The sequence below is a fragment of the Nestor notabilis genome, unplaced genomic scaffold (assembly GCF_000696875.1).
Source record: "Nestor notabilis isolate BGI_N333 unplaced genomic scaffold, ASM69687v1 scaffold8116, whole genome shotgun sequence".
Lineage (NCBI taxonomy): Eukaryota > Metazoa > Chordata > Aves > Psittaciformes > Psittacidae > Nestor > Nestor notabilis.
The window spans coordinates 53813-73189 of record NW_009931417.1 but is presented as its reverse complement, the minus strand read 5'-3'; the positions used below and the strand labels follow the sequence as shown (position 1 = coordinate 73189).

At 39.8% G+C, this 19377-nt stretch overlaps 1 protein-coding gene across 1 annotated transcript in view; it reads right to left on the bottom strand.

Moving 5' to 3' along the window:
* TEK (TEK tyrosine kinase, endothelial) overlaps positions 1–19377 on the bottom strand; it is a 38268-nt gene that overhangs the window by 12965 nt on the left and 5926 nt on the right. The window contains 8 exon segments of the mRNA XM_010015875.1: positions 3–110; positions 383–537; positions 1581–1709; positions 2441–2581; positions 3989–4120; positions 6024–6176; positions 9760–9870; positions 14544–14888. Of these exon segments, the coding sequence (XP_010014177.1) occupies positions 3–110; positions 383–537; positions 1581–1709; positions 2441–2581; positions 3989–4120; positions 6024–6176; positions 9760–9870; positions 14544–14888 (1274 nt within the window).

Here is a 19377-nt window from a genome sequence, read left to right as displayed (position 1 = left end):
ATTCCTGCTACTGTCTGCACACTGCAGACCCAGGTTCCTGTATCGCGGGGCTGGATTCGATTAATTGTAAACATGGCTTCAGAGCGATTACTGGTAACAATTAGGGAAGGCTGAAATGACAAAAGACATATAGGGCGTGGAAAATGTGAGCATTTAGGAACATTACCAAGACACTTTCCCACAGTTTAGGAACTCATCTGGAGTTTAGTGGTATCAATAGAAAGGATTTATAATGGTCAATTCCATAGTTTCATTTTAATTCATGAGGTATCTCAGAATACGGAAATTTCACTTTATGCTTGAAAACCATGGTGTGCATTAACTACAGGTAAAATCAATGTAAGCATCATTAAAAATGGGATGCAATTAATCAGGAGCCTACCCTTAGGACAGTTCCATCTTGCTTCAAAAGTTTAAATTCTTCAGATTTTGGAAGTGGCACCCCAGTTGCTATACAAAAAGGCTTGAACTCGACGCCAGAATTGAGTTCTACAGGATCTAGTAAGTTTCCTATCCGAGGTGAAAGATCTGCTGAACCTACAGAAGACATATAGTATCTTGATGTCAGCCTTCAAACACGACTTTAAAAGCCAGCACCAAAACAGATTTAGGTGTATAACGATTATAGGCAGCATAGGTGTCTGGTTCTCCCTTTATTTGTGGCTGTATGCAAGGATCATGCTTAACGAAAGTCAGCACTGCTGCATCAGTGTAAATATCATGTGAGAAGGAACAAGCCCTGTGACTGCTCTTCTTTCTTTTCTCCTCTCCTCTCTTTCTCACTTGCATTTTAAAGCAGAGAGGTTTTAACTATGGCAAAATCATGTACACATTTTGTACTGAATGCACAGTATTTATTTGCTCTCCACTTTGTCTAAGTGCAGTCAGATCACAACAGTATAGTTTGGCTGTTTGGAACACAGTCTTATTTCTCTGCTTGTTTTTGCACTTGAAAACCTTTGCAAGTTAGTGGTGGATTTGTCACTTTGTTTATCAAGCAGAAATAATAGATACTGAGCATATCTCAAAATCCTGTGTGCGAACCTTGCCTGAATCCAGAGAAATTCTAAACAAGATACGTTCAACTTTGCAAGTTTGTAAAGAGAGGGAGAGACTTTCAATGTTCAGCAAGTCTCTCAGAGAGACAGAGCAGTTTTAAACTCTGGGGTTGTCTTGGTGTCTCAGTTATCAATTTCAGGCCATAAGCTATATGGTGTAGGAGTCTATGTAGAAGAATAAGAGGTAGGTAAAGTACCATTAGCCTATCCAAAAACCGACCAAGCAGATAGGATGTGCAGCTTCTGTCGGTAATTGATGTTAAGGTCAGTGTCAAATCCTGTGGAGTAAGGTTTGAAAATCTACCTCTAATGAAAACAAAATCAGAGGAAATGTTAACATACTAGCCTGTTAAATGCAGCATATGGGGCAGAGGCAATAAGAATATACACAAGTGTCTGGACCCCTGGAATGTAATTGGCAGAGTAGGGATACTAGCCTGGAGTGGTGGTGCTGTACCAGCATGAAGATCTGTTTCAGTTACACTGGGAAAAGCCATTTACTACCGTGTTACCTTGCTTTACCTTCTTTTTCACACTGAAGACCATGCCATCCAAGGGAGCAGATGCATCCTTTGAATCTGTCACATGTCCCTTGATTTTGACAATTACATTTGAGTTTGCAATCTGACCCATAAAAACCAGGTTTGCATTCTGAAAGTATATATGTTCCAGTTAGTGTAAAGGTACTAGAAAATGTCTTCCATTAGTTTTCAATCATCTAATGCATCAATTCTCCTATAGGGTTTATTTACCCCAGGTGGTTTGAGTTTGAAACTATATGTATTAGCACTAAATCATCCCCAAAGCATCCTGAGATGACCCTAACATCAAAAATGTAGAGCACGTTTGTATCCACATCTGTCATTTGTAGACTAGATGCTAATGTGAAAGCTTCTTCAGATCTCCGCTCTTTTATCACCCATACTGCTATAGTGTCCAAAGGCATCATCAGTTATGTTACCATTGAACAAGACGGCACATATTCATAAAGGAAGATGTGCCTTGCACCCCAAAGAGATTGCGGTCTAATAAAAAAGAACAAGCTTAGTTATGCTCAGTATTGCTCAGCAGTGGATATATGTTTGGCACTGAATTGCTCAGTTTGGCTTGTATATATACATATATACACATCAGGACTGTAGCTGTTAGAGAATTTTTAACATCTCAGTAGCACATCAGTTCATTTTGCAGAATAATCTGAATAGTTTTCATCTTTAGTATGATAAGAATCTGACATGGTCATCTGAGATGGGTAAATACTATTATCGCTCTTGTACAGAATGTAAAAACCCCTGTCATTTAATCTCTTCTATTAGTTCCCTTCTTTTTTCCTATGTGCAGCAGACTAAGAACTCTACTATTCCTCGTATTTTTTGCTATACCTTTATCACATTCCAGGCCCATCCATCCTGTGGCACAAGAGCAACCATATGGATCTGGTAGACAGAACATATAGTTTCTGCAGCCATAGTTTTCTTTACAGCTCTCTTCACATGTTTTGCCGAATGTATTTGCTCCACAAGCTATTTAAGGGAGAGAGGGAAAGACTAGCCCAACTGTATTACACTCACAAAAGATATAATGCTTCTAATAATACAGCTTTAGACAACAGAAAACATAAATTAGAATAAAAAATAGCATTTTTAACTTTCAGATAGCAGTAATATTAACATCCATAACAATTTAAGCCATGGCTGCGCTAATGGATAAATTCAGGCTGCAGAAACAAACATAACCTTCTCCCATGTGAAGATCCATCAGCAAATTGCTCATTGCTTTGGATATGTTGGGAATGAACTTCAACAATAAATCCTCTTTATAAGCCTTTGTAATATAAAATGGGTAAATAGTGCCATAAATAACAAATATTCTTCTTAGAGGTCAGTGCATATGAAACTGCTAAGCTCAAAGTTTTGCTTTTCTGATAAGATCAGTGCTACATTAGAGTGGTTCAGATGTCAACTATTCCAACAGCTTAGCTCTAGTATTTGCAGCACTGCAATTCAGTCAAAATATTAGAATACATATAAAGCATTGAATGCCAAAATTGCTTGGGGAGATCAGAGCAATGTTATGCTTGCTGTAATTCTTTCAGAATCTAAACTAATTGTTACAAAGATATGAAGAAATAGATATATACTGTTGATATACCCCTGCAGACACAAATCACCCTGTGGGCATATTAGCACCTTGTTCAGAAGTAGCCAGGGAATCTCTAACCCAAGGGCTTCATTTCCCAGTGTTAGTGTACCCCTAAGATCTGCTATTCGACCATACATTTAACAGCCAGTCAGTAGCTCCAGGGAATCACAGAACAATCCAGATTGGAAGGGACCTCAAAAGACTATCTGGTCCAGCCTTTTGTGGGAAAAGGAGTCTAAATGAGATTATCTAGCACACTGTCCAAGTACATATCCATCAAAAAAGTTGGAAACATTTAAATTTCCATAACAATATAAGCTCTACTAGGAGAAAAGAGGGAGAAGTTAAATGATAGAATCATAGAATGATTTGGGTTGGAAGGGACCTTAAAGATCATCCTTGAAGTTCCAACCCCCCTGCCACAAGCAGGGACACCTCCCACTAGACCAGGTTGCTCCAAGCCCTGTCCAACCTGGCCTTGAACACTGACAGGGATGGGGCAGCCACAGCTTCTCTGGGCAACCTGTGCCAGGGCCTCACCACTCTCATAGTCAAGAATTTTTTTCTGATTTCAAATCTAAACTAAATAATCACATCTACAGGAACAGCCTCATTAATTCAGAGTTCATCTCACCCAACACTGTCCTGTCTCCAGCACCAGCTGTAAATACTATAGGTATAAAGAATAAAACAAGGCTACTCCATTTGAATGCTTCCCTCATTTTTCTGCTAACTTCTCCCACTGAGAACTAATTAATAAGCAATCTGTGAAAATAATATTTGGTTACCTTTCTCACATGTTTTTCCCATAAAACCTGGAGGACAGATGCATTCCCCAGTATCTTCATGACAAATGCCATTGTTCATGCAGGAAGGGCAGTGGGAGCTACAGGAAGGGCCCCATTTCTGAGCTTCACATCCTTTTATGGAAAAATATAATGACATATTTTTTGTCTTCTTGCTCAGTAACAAATCAAGTAGTAAAATTCTTCTTTAAGACAAACAGTAAAATACATGAAAATGGGATCCATATGGACCCTCCAAAAACCCAGCCTACTGACCTAATGTAAGGAATCACTTTTTTCACTGTGGTTACTACATAACATCATCAAGGAAGGAACTGAAAATGTCTTCCTTATTTGAAACTAGATATAGATTTTTTAGCTTGTAAGAGTAAGTTTGTAAGTTGAAAAATATGACGCATTTAAGATTTCTACTTTTGTAGCAGGGATCTGAGACCTACAATAGGCCCAGGCTTCACCTGGACCTGGTTGTGGTGGTAGTAAGCCAGCAGGACCAAGCTTGGCATCACTGGTATTGTACCAGCATTTGGCAAGTCATGATTTTTGTCTGTAACAATATATTCCTTGCAAGCTCGTTAGACCAGATTTACATCTGTTGTTTCTTTTCTGTCATCACTGGGTCTTTATAACAATGATCAATCAGTTGATGACCCGTTTCTGGAATAAATGGACTAAGAGCAATCAGTTGTTTTAAAGCCTCTCATGATTTTCTTTCACATTTCATAATTTAAGAAGATACTACTACCATTAATCTTGCCAGTGAGAATTTTACTACTGATTTGATACAAGCACAGCTTAAGCTCTAAACAAGTATATATGACTTCATCTTGCAAATGCTTTATCTATCCCTACAGGATGCAAAATTCTTTGAAGGTAATAAACTGGAAAGTCCTGAGGCAGGCTCACTAAAAATGAGTAATCCAGACTTGGTTCAGCTTTCGGGTTTTTATCAGAAAGCATTTAATGAATCAACATGGCACTTGGAGTTCTATATCTTCCTTCTCCTGGAATGAAATTCTTACATGTGGATGCTTTAAAAAAAGGGTTTTGCTAAAATTCATCAGTCTGTGTCTATAATGCTAAATCAAAGAAAGACAGGACATGTTTGAGCAGTAGCATCACCCATTATCTTTACTGTTAGTGTGCTCCCTACCACTCTCCCAGACTTTGCCCCAAGATTTTTCCCAGTAGCTAGGATAGGCAAAAAAAAAGCCTGTTTAAATGCAAGTGGCAGAATTTATGGCTAAGTCTTCTGCTGTGCAGCTTGGCAGTAGAGTAGAGAACAGATCTTGGATCATTTCATTTAGTAAGGTGGCAATAGCTTCAACATCCAAACTTGGTGCATTATATATATTGATTTGTGACTCCTGGAAGTATCCTGTATATGTTAGCAAGTAAAACATGTTTTACCATCAGAAATGTTGTAAGATATTTGAGCAGCTATTTATTTTTACAAGTCAGTTTTATATTCCTATGTTAGACATGTAGAATGCTTAATGGAAACTATCCATCTGCATTGTAAACTGGTCCTGTCATCCATTGGGAGGTGAACTTTAGGAGCTAACTAAGGCTGGGATAGTTAGTAAAATTACAATAATGTGTGCTAGAGATGATAAATCTTAGGATAAATGGGGTTTGGATACAGCCCACCATAAGGAACAGAGACATTTGAAATTCCTATTTTGTGATCAGTCCCACATCTCATATTCATGGGAGACCCAATGCCACTTTGTTCATACTTACTTGATGTTTGAAAAGCTGGGATGCTGAGAAGAGAGCAAGCTGTCCTGGCAATAGCTAAGATGAATTGAACCTAAATCTGATTTTTTTTCTCTCTCAGCTCCTTAAATTAATACCAGCTTTTACCAAAGATCCTTGAGAAAAAAATTCTTCTGACATAATCTGATAGCAGTTTATGTTAAGAAAGATTTTGGCCCTTATTTGGGCATAGTATAAGTTTCATTTCATGTTCATTATGACTTTAAACAATTATTTGCCAGCACACATTAGTAGAACTTACGTCTTACAATAAGCCTTGTGTAAGCAGAAGTGAAGAGGTTTCCTCCTATATATCTGGCAGAGTAAACCCCTGCATCTTGTGGTTGAACTCGAGAGTAGGAGACTTCCAGCTCCCCTGGTACTTCATGCCTGGGCACAGAGTGGATGAAGGAACCTGGGGAAGGAGCACAAAAGATATTTACCCTCTAAAGATAGAAGTGAGTTTGCAGTGGTTATTGAGGAAGGACAGCTGGGATGAGCTAAGCAACAGAATCTATTTGTTAGTTATGAATTTTCTGACAGCTTTTTAGCTAAATTAGCTTTTATAATTGGAGAGGTACAAGTAAAAATGAAGCTAGATCCTGAGGAGAATTAGTAGATGAATGGGACAAACAGCTCCATGTTCAGTGTTTCTTTACAGAAATGTTGCTACTAATGTAGTGGTTAAAAGGGTTGATTTTGTTTCTTAGGTTTCCTGAAGTGAAAGGTAACAATCTCTAAGGAGTCAAATAGCAAATGTCAGCCAGGTCCTATTTAATGAGTAGCACAAAAATTTCCACAGCAGACCAAAGCAGGAAGAACAGAGCTCAGCTTTACCTTTTCTGCCCAGGCTTCACGTCTTTCTGTCTCTTCTATTTCTTTTTTCACCAGGGAAGCTTATCTAAGTTATTCTAGGTTTGCTGTAATTGGTTATATATGCTTGATAAGTAGTGCAATAGCATTTTGTCTTCTCCCATTGCTCTGGATCACCAAGTATCTACATTTGAACATTGGCGGTTGTCAAAGAGAAGTTGCATCCAGTGAACTTCAGGACTCTTGGGATTCCTTCCACTTGTCTGCCAGAGCAAGGCTGCTGTAGTTGGCTAACACTAGGTCCAGCCAACTATCACCAAAACATACATGCACATGCTCACACTCACTATGTTAATAAAACCAGCCACTACCAGACCCATGCAACAGAACTGTACCTTTACGGTTACTGCATGTGCACATGAGACACACACATGAACAACCCAGACAGCCTGATCCTATTCTCACTTGCCAGCTAGTCAAGCCTCATATACTCACACACCCAAAAGTGGGTCTTATGACCCAGACCTCCAGCCTCTCTAATGGCTCTCAGACGTCTTACCCTACTTGCTAGCTTGAAGTTCAGTAGTGTGCCACATACACACTTGCACACACAGATGGGTCTCTGATGTAACCGGCCTTAGACAGTATCTCCATTTGCTGGCCCTAGACATACAAGCCCTGCCATGTGTTTCCAGTTACTAGGAGTCAAACCTGTTGTGCCTTCTAGTCTGGTCTGAAGGTAACTAGCAGATTATACATATGACTACCAGGTAGACAGCACACTTATGCTGAAGAATAGTTAATAATAGAGTTTAATAAGATCAAACCAGCTGTAGCGTAGAACTTGGTTGGACCAGTGGCATCTTCTACCTGCCTCCAGCCCCATTTTCCCATGCTTGTTCCTTTCCCGTTCACTTTGAGCCCTCCCTTTCTCCTGTTTGGCTCTTTCTTTCAATATCCCATTATTTCACACATCTTCATGGTCCCTCTCAATCATTCCATAGTGAGTTTGCTCTTTCCCCCTGGGACCCATGATAATCTCACTCCCCACTTACACCTACAAAGTCTGACTGAAGCTGCTCAGAGTTTTGTGCTGTTCCCACAGTGGCCCTCAGAAGATGCCCTTTGATGTTTTCTCTGTCATCTGCTACTCCTTAAGGCTTGTGTGTCTGGTTATTTATTACTTCTCTTGTTTCTTGTCTTAACCTTTTCTGCTGAATGACAATTCACTAGGTGACACTCGCACAAATCAGATGCCCTTACCTTCTACCTTCTACATCCCCTTACAGTTAAACTGATAATGAAACAACTTTTTTTTCACTTTGCTGAAATAATTTAGAAGGTAAACAGCATCAGGCAGGACCTTTACTGTCTGTGATCATACATACTGTCATACTATCAGTTTCACTATAGTTAAACATCAGGCAGGCTAGAAATGTAAAACTATGCTGAGGATCATAACCAAAATGGCAAAAATATCTTGAGTCAGTTTATATGACAACACATAACAGTTCTTCAAGAAAACTGGAACAAAGAAAAAGAGCAAAGAATTAAAGGGATTATGTCTGAAACTGCGAGTTGTGGTGGTTTTTCATAGAATCATAGAATAGTTAGGGTTGGAAAGGACCTTAAGATCATCTAGTTTTGTTTTGTTTTGGTTTGGCTTTTGGGGGGGTAGGGGGTTCATATCTTTTGAATTACAAGCTGCAGAACAAGCTTGGCAGCAAAGTATTAAGAAAGCCCTTAGGCTCACAGTCTGTTTGCAAGGTTCACTTTCTGTGGCTTGTTTTCCAAGATGGCACATGTTATGTCTTAAAGCAATCTTGTTTAGCAGAACAGTTTTATTCTCTAGACAGCCTTTGTGAGGGTGTGTACGGGGGAAGTGGTATTTTAAATCACTGAAGTGGAAGACTGCAACAGTTAGATATAGCAGGACAAGTATTTTCTTTGCCAACAGCTGTATCAGGAATCCTCAGGGATGCTATTTCAGCTGTAATCTCAGGTGGATAACTTGACCTACTGTCCAGAGTCATAGTTAATTTGAGGCTTTTTGCCAAATTTCCAGTTGGAATCCCAGCTGAGGCAGCACCATGATATAAGCACTTCTGATTTGACATAGCAGCTGGTTCTTGTATGAGAAAATGCTGACAAGAGGTCATAGAATTTCCTTGGGGACCCTGAAAGGACAAATTATGGCAAACTTTCTCCACTGCGCACTGCCACAGTTGAACCTCTGAAGAGCAAAGAAACATGTCTTTAAGAAACTCTGCTTTGCATCTTGACCTTTTAGAAGGCACGTTTTTGGTTTGGGTTTATTTTTTTATTATTTTCTCTTTCAACCAGTAAAGAAGTGCTTCAGTAACTGGCGCTGAGGCTGACCCACTGCATGCATTCTTTTGCAGTGTGTTGCCACTTCCTTACCTCATCCTGCTCTATTTACTCCCTATTTCCTGATAGATCACTGTAAGCTAGACTATCAGTAGATAAAGATGGACCAATACATTAAGTGGACTTTCTACAATTGATTTGTTGCAGTCTAACATTCTGAAGGCACTGTGAGTTTTGGTGACGAGTGTCAAGCAGTAGCAGTACATAGCTGAACAATAAGTTAAATGTGATTTAAGGAACATGTAAGTTAGAAAAGCTGATGTCATAAATTTTACAACCTGACTAATTTTTGTGGTTGAATGAAATAAGGATTAGATTTTGTTGACAGTTTTGGCTTTCTAATAGTAGATTACTAGTGCTTAATTTTCTTAGCCTGAGGAACTTCCTAGAAGCTAAATGGCCTTTGAAAGACATTTAAGGAAGGAAAAATATGCACTTGAAAAGCAGTAGAAATATAATAAAGAGGTAGTACTAGGCCTTCACAGTGGCACAGAAAAACATATCAAAACAAAAGCTAAAGTAAGCCAGGCAAATATAGAAGAAAATCAAAAAAGGAAATGAGAAACAAAACAAAGGTATAAAGAGACAATTTGACATTCTTTCAGAAGAGAAACAAGTCAGTTCACTATATTGGGTATGGCAAGTGGCTCCTTTAGGGAACATTAAATGCATGAGGAATTATGTCTCCGCCAGTTGAACAGCATGGGCATCATCAGCAATGACTTTAAAACAGTTAGCACTTGGCTAAGACTCATAGCAGGAAGAGAAAAGACAAGGGAGAAAGCTTAATTACCTACCATTTTTGTATATCACTGCATCTTCCTCTTTTGCTGCCATTCTAATGAAGGAAATATTCACATGCTCTCCCTTATTTGCTGTAACAGTTAACGCCACCGGGTGGAATGAGGCTGAAAACAGAACAGGATAGAAGTATGGAATAATAGCAGCAGTTGTTATCTCTATCTAGTCTGTGGGCTGAACGCTGAGAATGGTTTACAGCATGGCTCTGACTCAGATTTTGACATTTTAATTTCTCTAGAGCACATGCTGACTCTATCACCAGCAACCTCAACTCTTTGTTCTGGCTGCCACCAGAACATGGGGCATGAAATACAAAAAAATAATTGGATTTTGGTGGAGCAACTGGAAACACTTGCTAACTAGGGGCTCCAACTGTCTGTATAACACTTCCCAAGTTTCTTCATCCCTTGATACATTTTTTAAACAGACTGAGTAAAGCACTGGAAAACATATTGTAGGGAACAAGCTGTCATTGGCAAACACAAGTTAGAAGTTAAGAATGCTTTCTTTCATTTAGTTGGAAAATTCTGGAGGAAAGCTATGAAGTTTTTTGAGAATAAATTCAGATTTCTGAGTATTTTTAGCTCTGAGTTGTTATGTCATATGGTCATTGATTTGTCATATAGCAAAAAAAAAACAACATAGAAACTCCTCTAAAATGAGGAAAGAGTTATCTTCCAAACTCTTCAGCTTTTTATCTGAGTGAGAATGTCACACCTCTGTGCTTTCCCTTTTACATCACCCAGGGGAAGTGAGGCATTGATTCTCACCAGCCCCTTTTGTCCTTCTGGTTTTGAGGCTGTTTAGCCTTAGAGTTCCTCCTGTTCAAATTCCTCTTGGGCAAGTCCGTCCTGCATCTTGTTTTTGCTTTGGTCCTGGGAGCCTGGATCTGCTGCTTTCCCAGCAAGGTGAATGGGACCTTTCTGACAGAAAGACCCACCTGAGCCTCTGCTGGAAGGAATCCTTGAAGAGCCATTCATGCTTCTAGTCAGCTCTGCATTTTTGTACAAGTTCCATTTCTATTAGAGTCATATTTATTTCATTGGGAATATTTTATTTAAGTAACACATGCACAAGTTAGTACAAACTTTTAAACAACTTCTTCATAAAAGGTTGACATTTATTTATAGTCATACCTCTTTTTTCTGTTCATTATTAGAAAACTGTCAATAAAGTATACTTTGGTTCATACCAGTGGTTGCAGAAAACAAATTTGGAGACTCTACCTGAAGTTTGGTGGCAAAGAAATACACAGAGATACAATCAGAAAGCAGAGAAAAAAATATGAACTAACTTTCTATTACACTATATATATAACAGAGCTGTGAAAAACAAGTAGGTAGATGCTACATGCAGTTTGTGTAAGGCTGAAACTGTGTTAGTACCTCCAGTAAAACCTGAGGAGGACAGAAGGATAGTATTTATTTGTGCAATATTTGAGGAAAGAACATTTTAATTCTTCCATTTTAGAATGGCATTTTAATTAAAAATCAAAATATTTGTGTTATGTGATGTAAAATTAAAGAAAGAAAAATTGAGTAAAAATGAAGACATTTCTATCAATCCAAGCCAGCTGCTTTCCCAAAATTTTATTACCTTGAGAATTTGAACATATTAATGTCTTATTTCTGCTTAGAAATAAAACAGCTATTGAAAACTCACAGTTCTTTGCAGAATGGAATTTATATCCTTTGTGCAGTTCTAGTGTTTGTGCTCTGAGCCTCTGCCATGAGTTTTCATCCCATGGTAAGTGTAGCAGGACTGTGCCTGCATGATACTAAGCATATGGATAGGAATCTCTACAGCATTTGACATCTTACCTAGGCACTGGTACCTGAACTGCATCTTAAACAAACATAGAATTCTAATACAGAATAATTAAATAAGATCTATTAGAAACCAGCAAACAAAACTGAAAGCAGTCCAAACTTATTGTCAATCCCTGATTTAGAAGTTATTTATGAATACCAAACGCATGGTGAAAATCATGATCTATTTAGGAAAAGAAAATTCAACAGCTTGCCCAAAAATGAATTGCTAGTTACAAATGATCCTAAGTGGTTTACTTGCTGTGGGTTTTGGACCAAATTTAGTGAGGCATTACTAATTGTTTTAACAAGTTATTAAACTTATTCATTCCCATTTTCTTTTTTTTGTATGTTGTTTAGCTTAACCACAAGACTTTTTCTTCAGAATATTGTTGCAATGGAAAGGAATGCACACTCCCTGGTGGGCTCAGTTCCAACGTATTTTTAGATTGTGACTTGTATTGCATTATTTCACATCTCGAGTGTGCCAGTTCCTTATAGAGACATAATGAACTGAGTTGCAGGGCAAGTGCCATATTACTCTGTTGCTAGCATTTCCATTACTGTCCCTTTGCCCACTTTGGAGAGTTTGTGTGGGGGAAACTCACTTTCATGTGTGAAAATACACATTGTGTAGAGAAATTGCATAAATTATATTTTATTAGATGCAGAACAGGTTATATATTGTTATTTTCTAGATATGTATGCTGTAAACAGTATAAGCATTACTCCCCAGACATATATAAAACATAATCTGTTCCTTCTTATTGTGTATATGAGTATTCCATAATCGTAGAATTATAGAACGGTTTGGTTTGGGAGGGACCTTAAAGGTCATCCAGTTCCATCTCCACTGCTGCAGGAAGGAACACCTTCCACTAGACCAGGCTGCTCAAAGGCAGGAGAATGGACTTGTTACTTTCAGAATGGCACATGTATAGAGTAAATTAGGGAATTTAACCTGTTATATTTCTGTGTTATACAGCAAAAATCTTCACTGTAACTGAGAAGTACATAATTAGGCAGATAACAGTTCCCAGTCACATCAGTGGGGTTACCCAAATGATTAGTAATTAGTGAGTGTTTCAGCCGCTTCCTGCCCTGAGGCTGCAAAACAGTGACTGGATTTTCAGAAGTGCTTCTCCTTCCCGTGCCTTGTGTGTCGTCTATGGGAAACTGGACATTTCAACTCTTGCTCAATTTTTGGCATTAAAAAGCACATTCTGCCTTTAAAACTTATTCAGACAATAACATAAAAGGGAAAAAGGCCTGTTTTCCAACTACAGATGCTTTGCCAAACCTCACAGTCCTTCACTGACCTTTTCTTCCTCTCTCTGTGCACTTTAATAGCTTTGAGAATTTCTGTTGTGCTTCTTTCTCACCCATCTAGCCTGATTAGATTATACGCTCTCACCAACAAGTTGCTAGCTCAAATTTTGTCAGTGGAAGCTTTTGCAGAGGAAGTCTGAGAAATGGATTCAACCCAGAAATTATTCAAAGGAGCCTACTTACCGATGGTGTGAGGGTCATGTTATTTCTAGTTGGAACAACTTCAGTCACATAGGATGCTCTCAGAGTTTGATTATTTTCCCTGCTCCTAGGTCCAGAGATACCAAGTGCAAAAACCTGATTGATTCAAAAGACACTCTTCCACTCACAGAGGCTGTTGTGCATGACAGTCAGAGATGTGCTCAGCTCATTGGCATTCTGCCACATAGGCAGGGCCACACTGAATTTCCATGGACTGTTATCTTATCTCCTTCTCGTTGCAGCCTCCTTTAAAACAATGGAGTTGTCAGGCTGCACCTGCAGAGCTTTCTTGGTGACTTGTCAGAGAAAACATAAGTGAGAGAAAAAGGCGCTTGCCCTGCCAACCTTGCTTCTAACATTCCCATACGGTAAGATGCAAAGAGACACTACCTGTAGCTTTGAGAAATGAAAAATCTATTTTTCTGAATTTGCTATATGATTTCAGAAGATACCGACAATGGTAATTGCTCTTACTAAAACCTTATAAAGAAAGACTAAAAGTGTCAAGTCTCCTCACAAACCATGGCACAAAACATTAGAAATACAGTCAAGTCTGCTAAAAATCAGATGAAGTTTTGAAAAGTTGATTTTCTGCAGAAAATTAACCAACATTTCTTGCACTTATCTGTAGTTTATGGTGATCTCTGCTTTGGAACTTGTCCCAGAAGTCCAGCATGGTCCAGAGGCAAGTAAAAGCTTGCACATAAGATGTAATTTAACAGCTAGAGTGCTGGACCTTGGAAATCCCACCTTCTCATCCCGCCATCTCCCTGCCATATTTTCTTTTCTACAGTACCTAGCCTTAAACCCAAAACCAAGTCAATAGTGAGATGCATAGCGTATATTTGTGGATAATTTTCTTAGATTTTGGAAAACCTCTCTGGAGTTTCTTTCCAGTGTTGAGCTGGACTGGGTTTTTTTCATACTGATACAGACTCTGCTGATCCAGTGTTGCTGGTCTGTAGTTTTACTGAACCTTAGGCAAGGTAGTTATTTTCTAGGCTCAGGTTGCCTATTTATTAAGGAAGGAGTAGTGATGTCTGGCTGTCTACACCTCAGACCTGTTGAGACTTTAAAATGGAAGCATGTTTAGAAATCAAGGGTCTGGGATGTGAAAAGTCCAGTGCAGGAGTTATCATACTATTTCATGAGGTCAGTGAGGCCAGTGCTTACCTTGTTTGCTGCCTGACTATGTTCCTGGCAGTAGCCAGACACAGGCAGAATACCTACAGATGTCTGACTGACTTCCATGAGGAAATGACTAGCAGCTAGTATCAACCAGTTGTTTCTGCATTTCATTAAAAAACATGAGCTTGAGCCAAGTATATCTTTGTTGACTCCAGACTGCCTTGCCATGCTGGTGCCCACCTGTGTCAACCAGCGATAATTGCCAGCCTGCAACCGCTGACACACAGAATCCTGATCTGACCAGCATACAGTACCTCTCAGCGGCATCTTCATGGTGTGTATCCTTGTCACCTCATCCTTGAGTTTCCCTTCACAGTAATATGCTCCAATAGTTTCACTGGCCTGTTCCCTCTTCCACACCACTGTTTTGGCTGTTGCTCTCTTCAGATCTTCATTAACTTCCAGTGGTTCCCGGTGCTGGTTTGTCACATCCTCCTGGTCTCGGTCTATTGTGATAGACTCACGGGAACGCCATTTGGAAGTGATACAGATAAGTGCTGTCTCAGAGTTGCCCACCAGAGGGAATGAATTGATCAGTATGAGGTCCAGTGCCGCTTCCACTTTACCTAAGGAAAAAAGCAGCAAGTGGAAAAAGTTTACTGCAGAGTTCGTATATGATGCTTATCAAATCACCAGATAAGCTGTTTCATCCACTAGTCAGGGTTTCTCTTGCACAGCTTTTGTGCAGAATAGGAGGACTGTAGATGAAATATTCCGCTACACTGACTTAAGGATTTTACATCTTATGTCATAAACAGATGGAGTTTGTTCTTCTCAGAAGAGGAAATAAGTTGACAAATTTATGGAATTTCTTTTGGAAAACCATGGGTTGCAGAAGCAGATATATCTTTGAATAGTCAGACATGTACGTAAATGCCTGAAGTCTGGTGCTGGTAACAGGGTCTGTGGATCATTTTCAGGATCAGTTTAATAGTGTTTCTTTTACATTATTTACATGGATTTAATACATGTGAATTGATGTAAAGCAGATATATCTTTTGGTTGTAGGAACTGGCAGTGCTTTGAACAGTTGTGTTTTTTGCCAGCTGTTTTATGAATTTGGATTAGTGATTTCATGATCATGCCCATGTTAACCATTTGAAGCCCTGAGAGACAGTGGCAAGAACTGTGGCATAAAGAAGCTTTCTCAGAAACAGAGAGCAGTCAGCAGCACTAGTAAAACCATTTTTTTATAAGGTTAAGTTTAAATCAATTGAAATGGCTCCTTTTGTTCAACAGAACTGTCAGAAATACATGGAGATTTGAAAATGGTAGCTACAAGCTTAATTAAAACAGTCCCTGGCAGAGTGCTACAGGTTTAGTTGTTGAAATGCTTGTTGCAGGAGGGAAATACAGCTCTCCTATAACCAACAATTTGCAAATAACAGGCATTTCCCTTTACTTTTGAAATTCAGGGTAAGGAGAAGGGAAACTAACACTTTTTCCAGATGAAACAGGAAGAATACTTGGTTTCTTCTATTCATTACATCTATTTTCCTGCTTTGGATACAAGTATGTTTTGTATTTACACAGAGACACCTAATATTTAGCGCCACTCAGCTTCCAAATTTTCCTCTGATTGGAAGGAAGGGGTATAATCCTAGATAAGGGAGGTCGGAAGGTCCTAGTGCTGACTGCAGTCTTTGCGTGTGTCTCTCTAGTGCTTGGGGCCAAGGGAGGAGGTCCTTCTCTGCTTTCAATGCCAGCAGCCACTCTGGGGACCAAAGTATCTTGACAGCACACTGAGGCTTACCACACCCAGCCAGCCTGCCACAATTACCACCCTCTAATGTGCCAGCCCAGATAACCTGCCCTTACATAATGGAGAAATGAAGCCTCCTGGAAAGGATACAAGAGCCGCTACAGTTGCGTGTTGCATAAAGGTGCAGGTCGGCGAAGTCAGTTCATCCTGCTGCACATGACAAAAACTAATCATTCAAACAAAGTTACAGAACTAAGTGATAGAAACAGAGCCACACTCATGCATTCATTTTACACGGCATTTATCTCTACGTTTTTACTTATATATGCTCGAGCAAGTCCAGAGGAGGGCCATGAGGATGATAAGAGAGCTGGAGCACATCCTATATGCAGACAGGCTGAGAAAGTTGGGGCTGTTCAGCCTGGAGAAGAGAAGGCTGCGTGGAGACCTCATAGCCGCCTTCCAGTATCTGAAGGGGGCCTACAAGGATGCTGGGGAGGGAGTCTTCATCAGGGACTCTAGTGGTAGGACAAGGGGTAATGGGGTTAAACTTAAACAGGGGAACTTTAGGTTAGATATAAGGAAGAAGGTCTGCACAGTGAGGGTGGTGAGGCACTGGAATAGATTGCCCAAGGAAGTTGTGAATGCTCCAACCCTGGCGGGGTTCAAGGCCAGGCTGGACAGAGCCTTGGGTGACATAGTTTAGTGTGTGGTGTCCCTGCTCATGGCAGGGGAGGGTGGAACTAGATGATCTTAAGGTCGTTTCCAACCCTAACTATTCTATGATTCTATGAGGAACATTTGCGCTCTCCCTATGGGTCTGATGCATCAGCTGAAGTCAGATGTAATTCAACAGACACCAACATTGAAAGCAAAGGGCTGCAGTTTCTTTCAGCAAGGATTACATGCCAGGTAAAGCACCTTAAAATCGTAAACTGGAAGATCCTAATTTCTGCAGACTTCTGTGAAACTCAGAATCAAATCTGGATCCAAACTCCATGACTTGACGTGTTGATCTGTGTTGATGTTAGGCAGGGTGCTGCAGGTCAGGACTGTGCCTAGCGTCCACAGAACACAGAGCTGCAACTCTTTTTCCAGTACAAAGGTATGGGCCCAAGTTGCCAGGGTCCTGCAGAGGTTGGCTGCTCATCCAAGGCTCAAGATTCATTTCTCTAGTGTTTCTCTGTGCCTCTGACTCCAACACAGATTGGAAGGTGAAAATAACACTTCTTCTCCCCCTGCATCTCAGCATTTCAGTACACTGAGAAAAAGTAGTAGAAGTCTGAGTTGAGGATTAGCTTTCATGTTGCCTTTGATCCCCATGCAAGACATAGCAAAGTAGATTCAGGGCATTTGCTGAAAACTTTTCTATTTCTTTGTAGTAATTAAATTGTGTAATCAAGGTGTAGAACAACCATCACTCTGGTGTATTGCTTATTTACGCTTGTGATTATTCCATATGAACCAAAATCTAGCCACTGGTGGATGGATAGTGTTCTGATTGGCTGTCTAAATATATGTGGGGGTTTGCCTTACTAAGCACTGCAGAGTAACCTAGACCCCTGAATCAGGCAGACAAAGCACAGATTGAGTTTCTTGTCTTCCTGGAGAAACACTGGAAGGCCTTTATTTGTCTAAAAGGGAGTAATACCTATGCATAATTATGGAATTATATGCCAGGCATAATTTGACAGCTAAGGTTTCACAGCTGGAATATACTGCGAGCAGAAATTAAAATATATCCAAGTGAAATCTTTACAGTAAGAAAAGCTATGCTTTAGGTGTTGGGGGAGGTGGAGAGAAATAAAGAAAAGAAAAAAAGCACCCTAGCAGCACAGGAACTTGAAACCAACTCACTTGTTCAACTCAGAATCTAGCAGGACTGTCAATTCAAAGTCAACCTAAGCCTCTGACGTGATAGAAAGCCTTTCTTTGTCTCCACTGAGAGCTGCTACCCTCAGATTGGGAGAAAAAAAGACCAGATAATTGTAAAGTACACGTATGCTTAGGGATTCCTAAACCACCTCTTTCTGGTAATACAACTTAAAATAACCCAACTGGCCTTGCTAAAAAGGAATTTACTTAGTCTAGCAAAATTTAGGCAAATCCTACCCTTGATGTTAATAAAGACTTTGAGTATGTAAGGACTAAATAAGGACAGCAGGATTTAGCTCTCTGAGAAAAGCACAAAAAATACAGGCAGGAAACTCCCTGTTCCTGTACCCGTGACAGTTCTCTGTGCTTCCTTGAAAAACTCCTTTGACTGCTGCCCTGGTCCTTGAAGAACTGACCTTATCAGGAAGGCAATTTGCTGTGCGTGCAAATAGATTCTAAGAAGACAGAGCACTTGCAAAAGGCTAATGCTGGAAATGGGAGATAACATGCAGAGAGGATTCATTGCCCAGTATTTACGACACACACTCATTGTGGTGCAGTGCTTTGGGCTCTTCTACCACAGGGAAAATGACATCCTCTAAATCAGTGAGTTTAAATAACAGCACACCCAGTGTAACCCAGACAGCAAAATGAACGCAGAGAGACATTTGCAGTTCCTCTTGGCTCACCCTTAACTACAGGGTTGTGCTCTCCCTTGCTAGGTGATACCTGGCAGTATTTTTCACAACTTCTTTAGTATGCGTTCTCCTGGGGAAATTGTGCTGAACAGAGAATGAGTGTGTATCCCGCTGCCATTGCAGCCCCTCTGTGGTCTCATTCCCTATCAAAATGCCATTCATACAGGCACAGAGTCATCATATTTCCTGTGCTGTGCACCAACAAAACTCAGCGAGGACCAGCTGGAAGAAACAGCTTTCAGAAATTACCTGTTAACACATTCCAGACACAGGTCTGCTCAAAGAGCAAGAAAGTCTCTAATAAAGTTTAAAACATCACTTCCCTAGATCAGAACTGGTGATAGGCACCAGTTAGGGAATAAAACCATGCAGCAATCTTTATCTGAGATAGTTAATGCCATAGGTAAGTGCACACAGCACAAGCCTTACAAGAGCAGGTGAGTGTTATGATTTGCCCTTTTGTCTCAGAAAGTCCTGCCCAAATACTTCCAGCTTTATTCTGTAACCCTTGCCTGTCCTCAAGATAATCATGGAAATATTAGAAACAAATTCTACCTAATGTGAGGCCTTTGCAAAGTTGCCTTGTAATTGCAAAAGTGTTCAATACTGTAGCAGCCAGCAGGATCAACTCCATCAAGGTAAAGGATAACCATATCCCACTGCCCTCAAACACATATTTAATCACTAGTCCATATTTGCAAGGTGTATTGAGAATGCAAATTTCTGAGTAAATGTTCTAGCTATTAATTGACTACTAGTGAAAGAAAGTAAATTGTTTAGACATTACACATCTAATTATGTATTTGTTTTCCT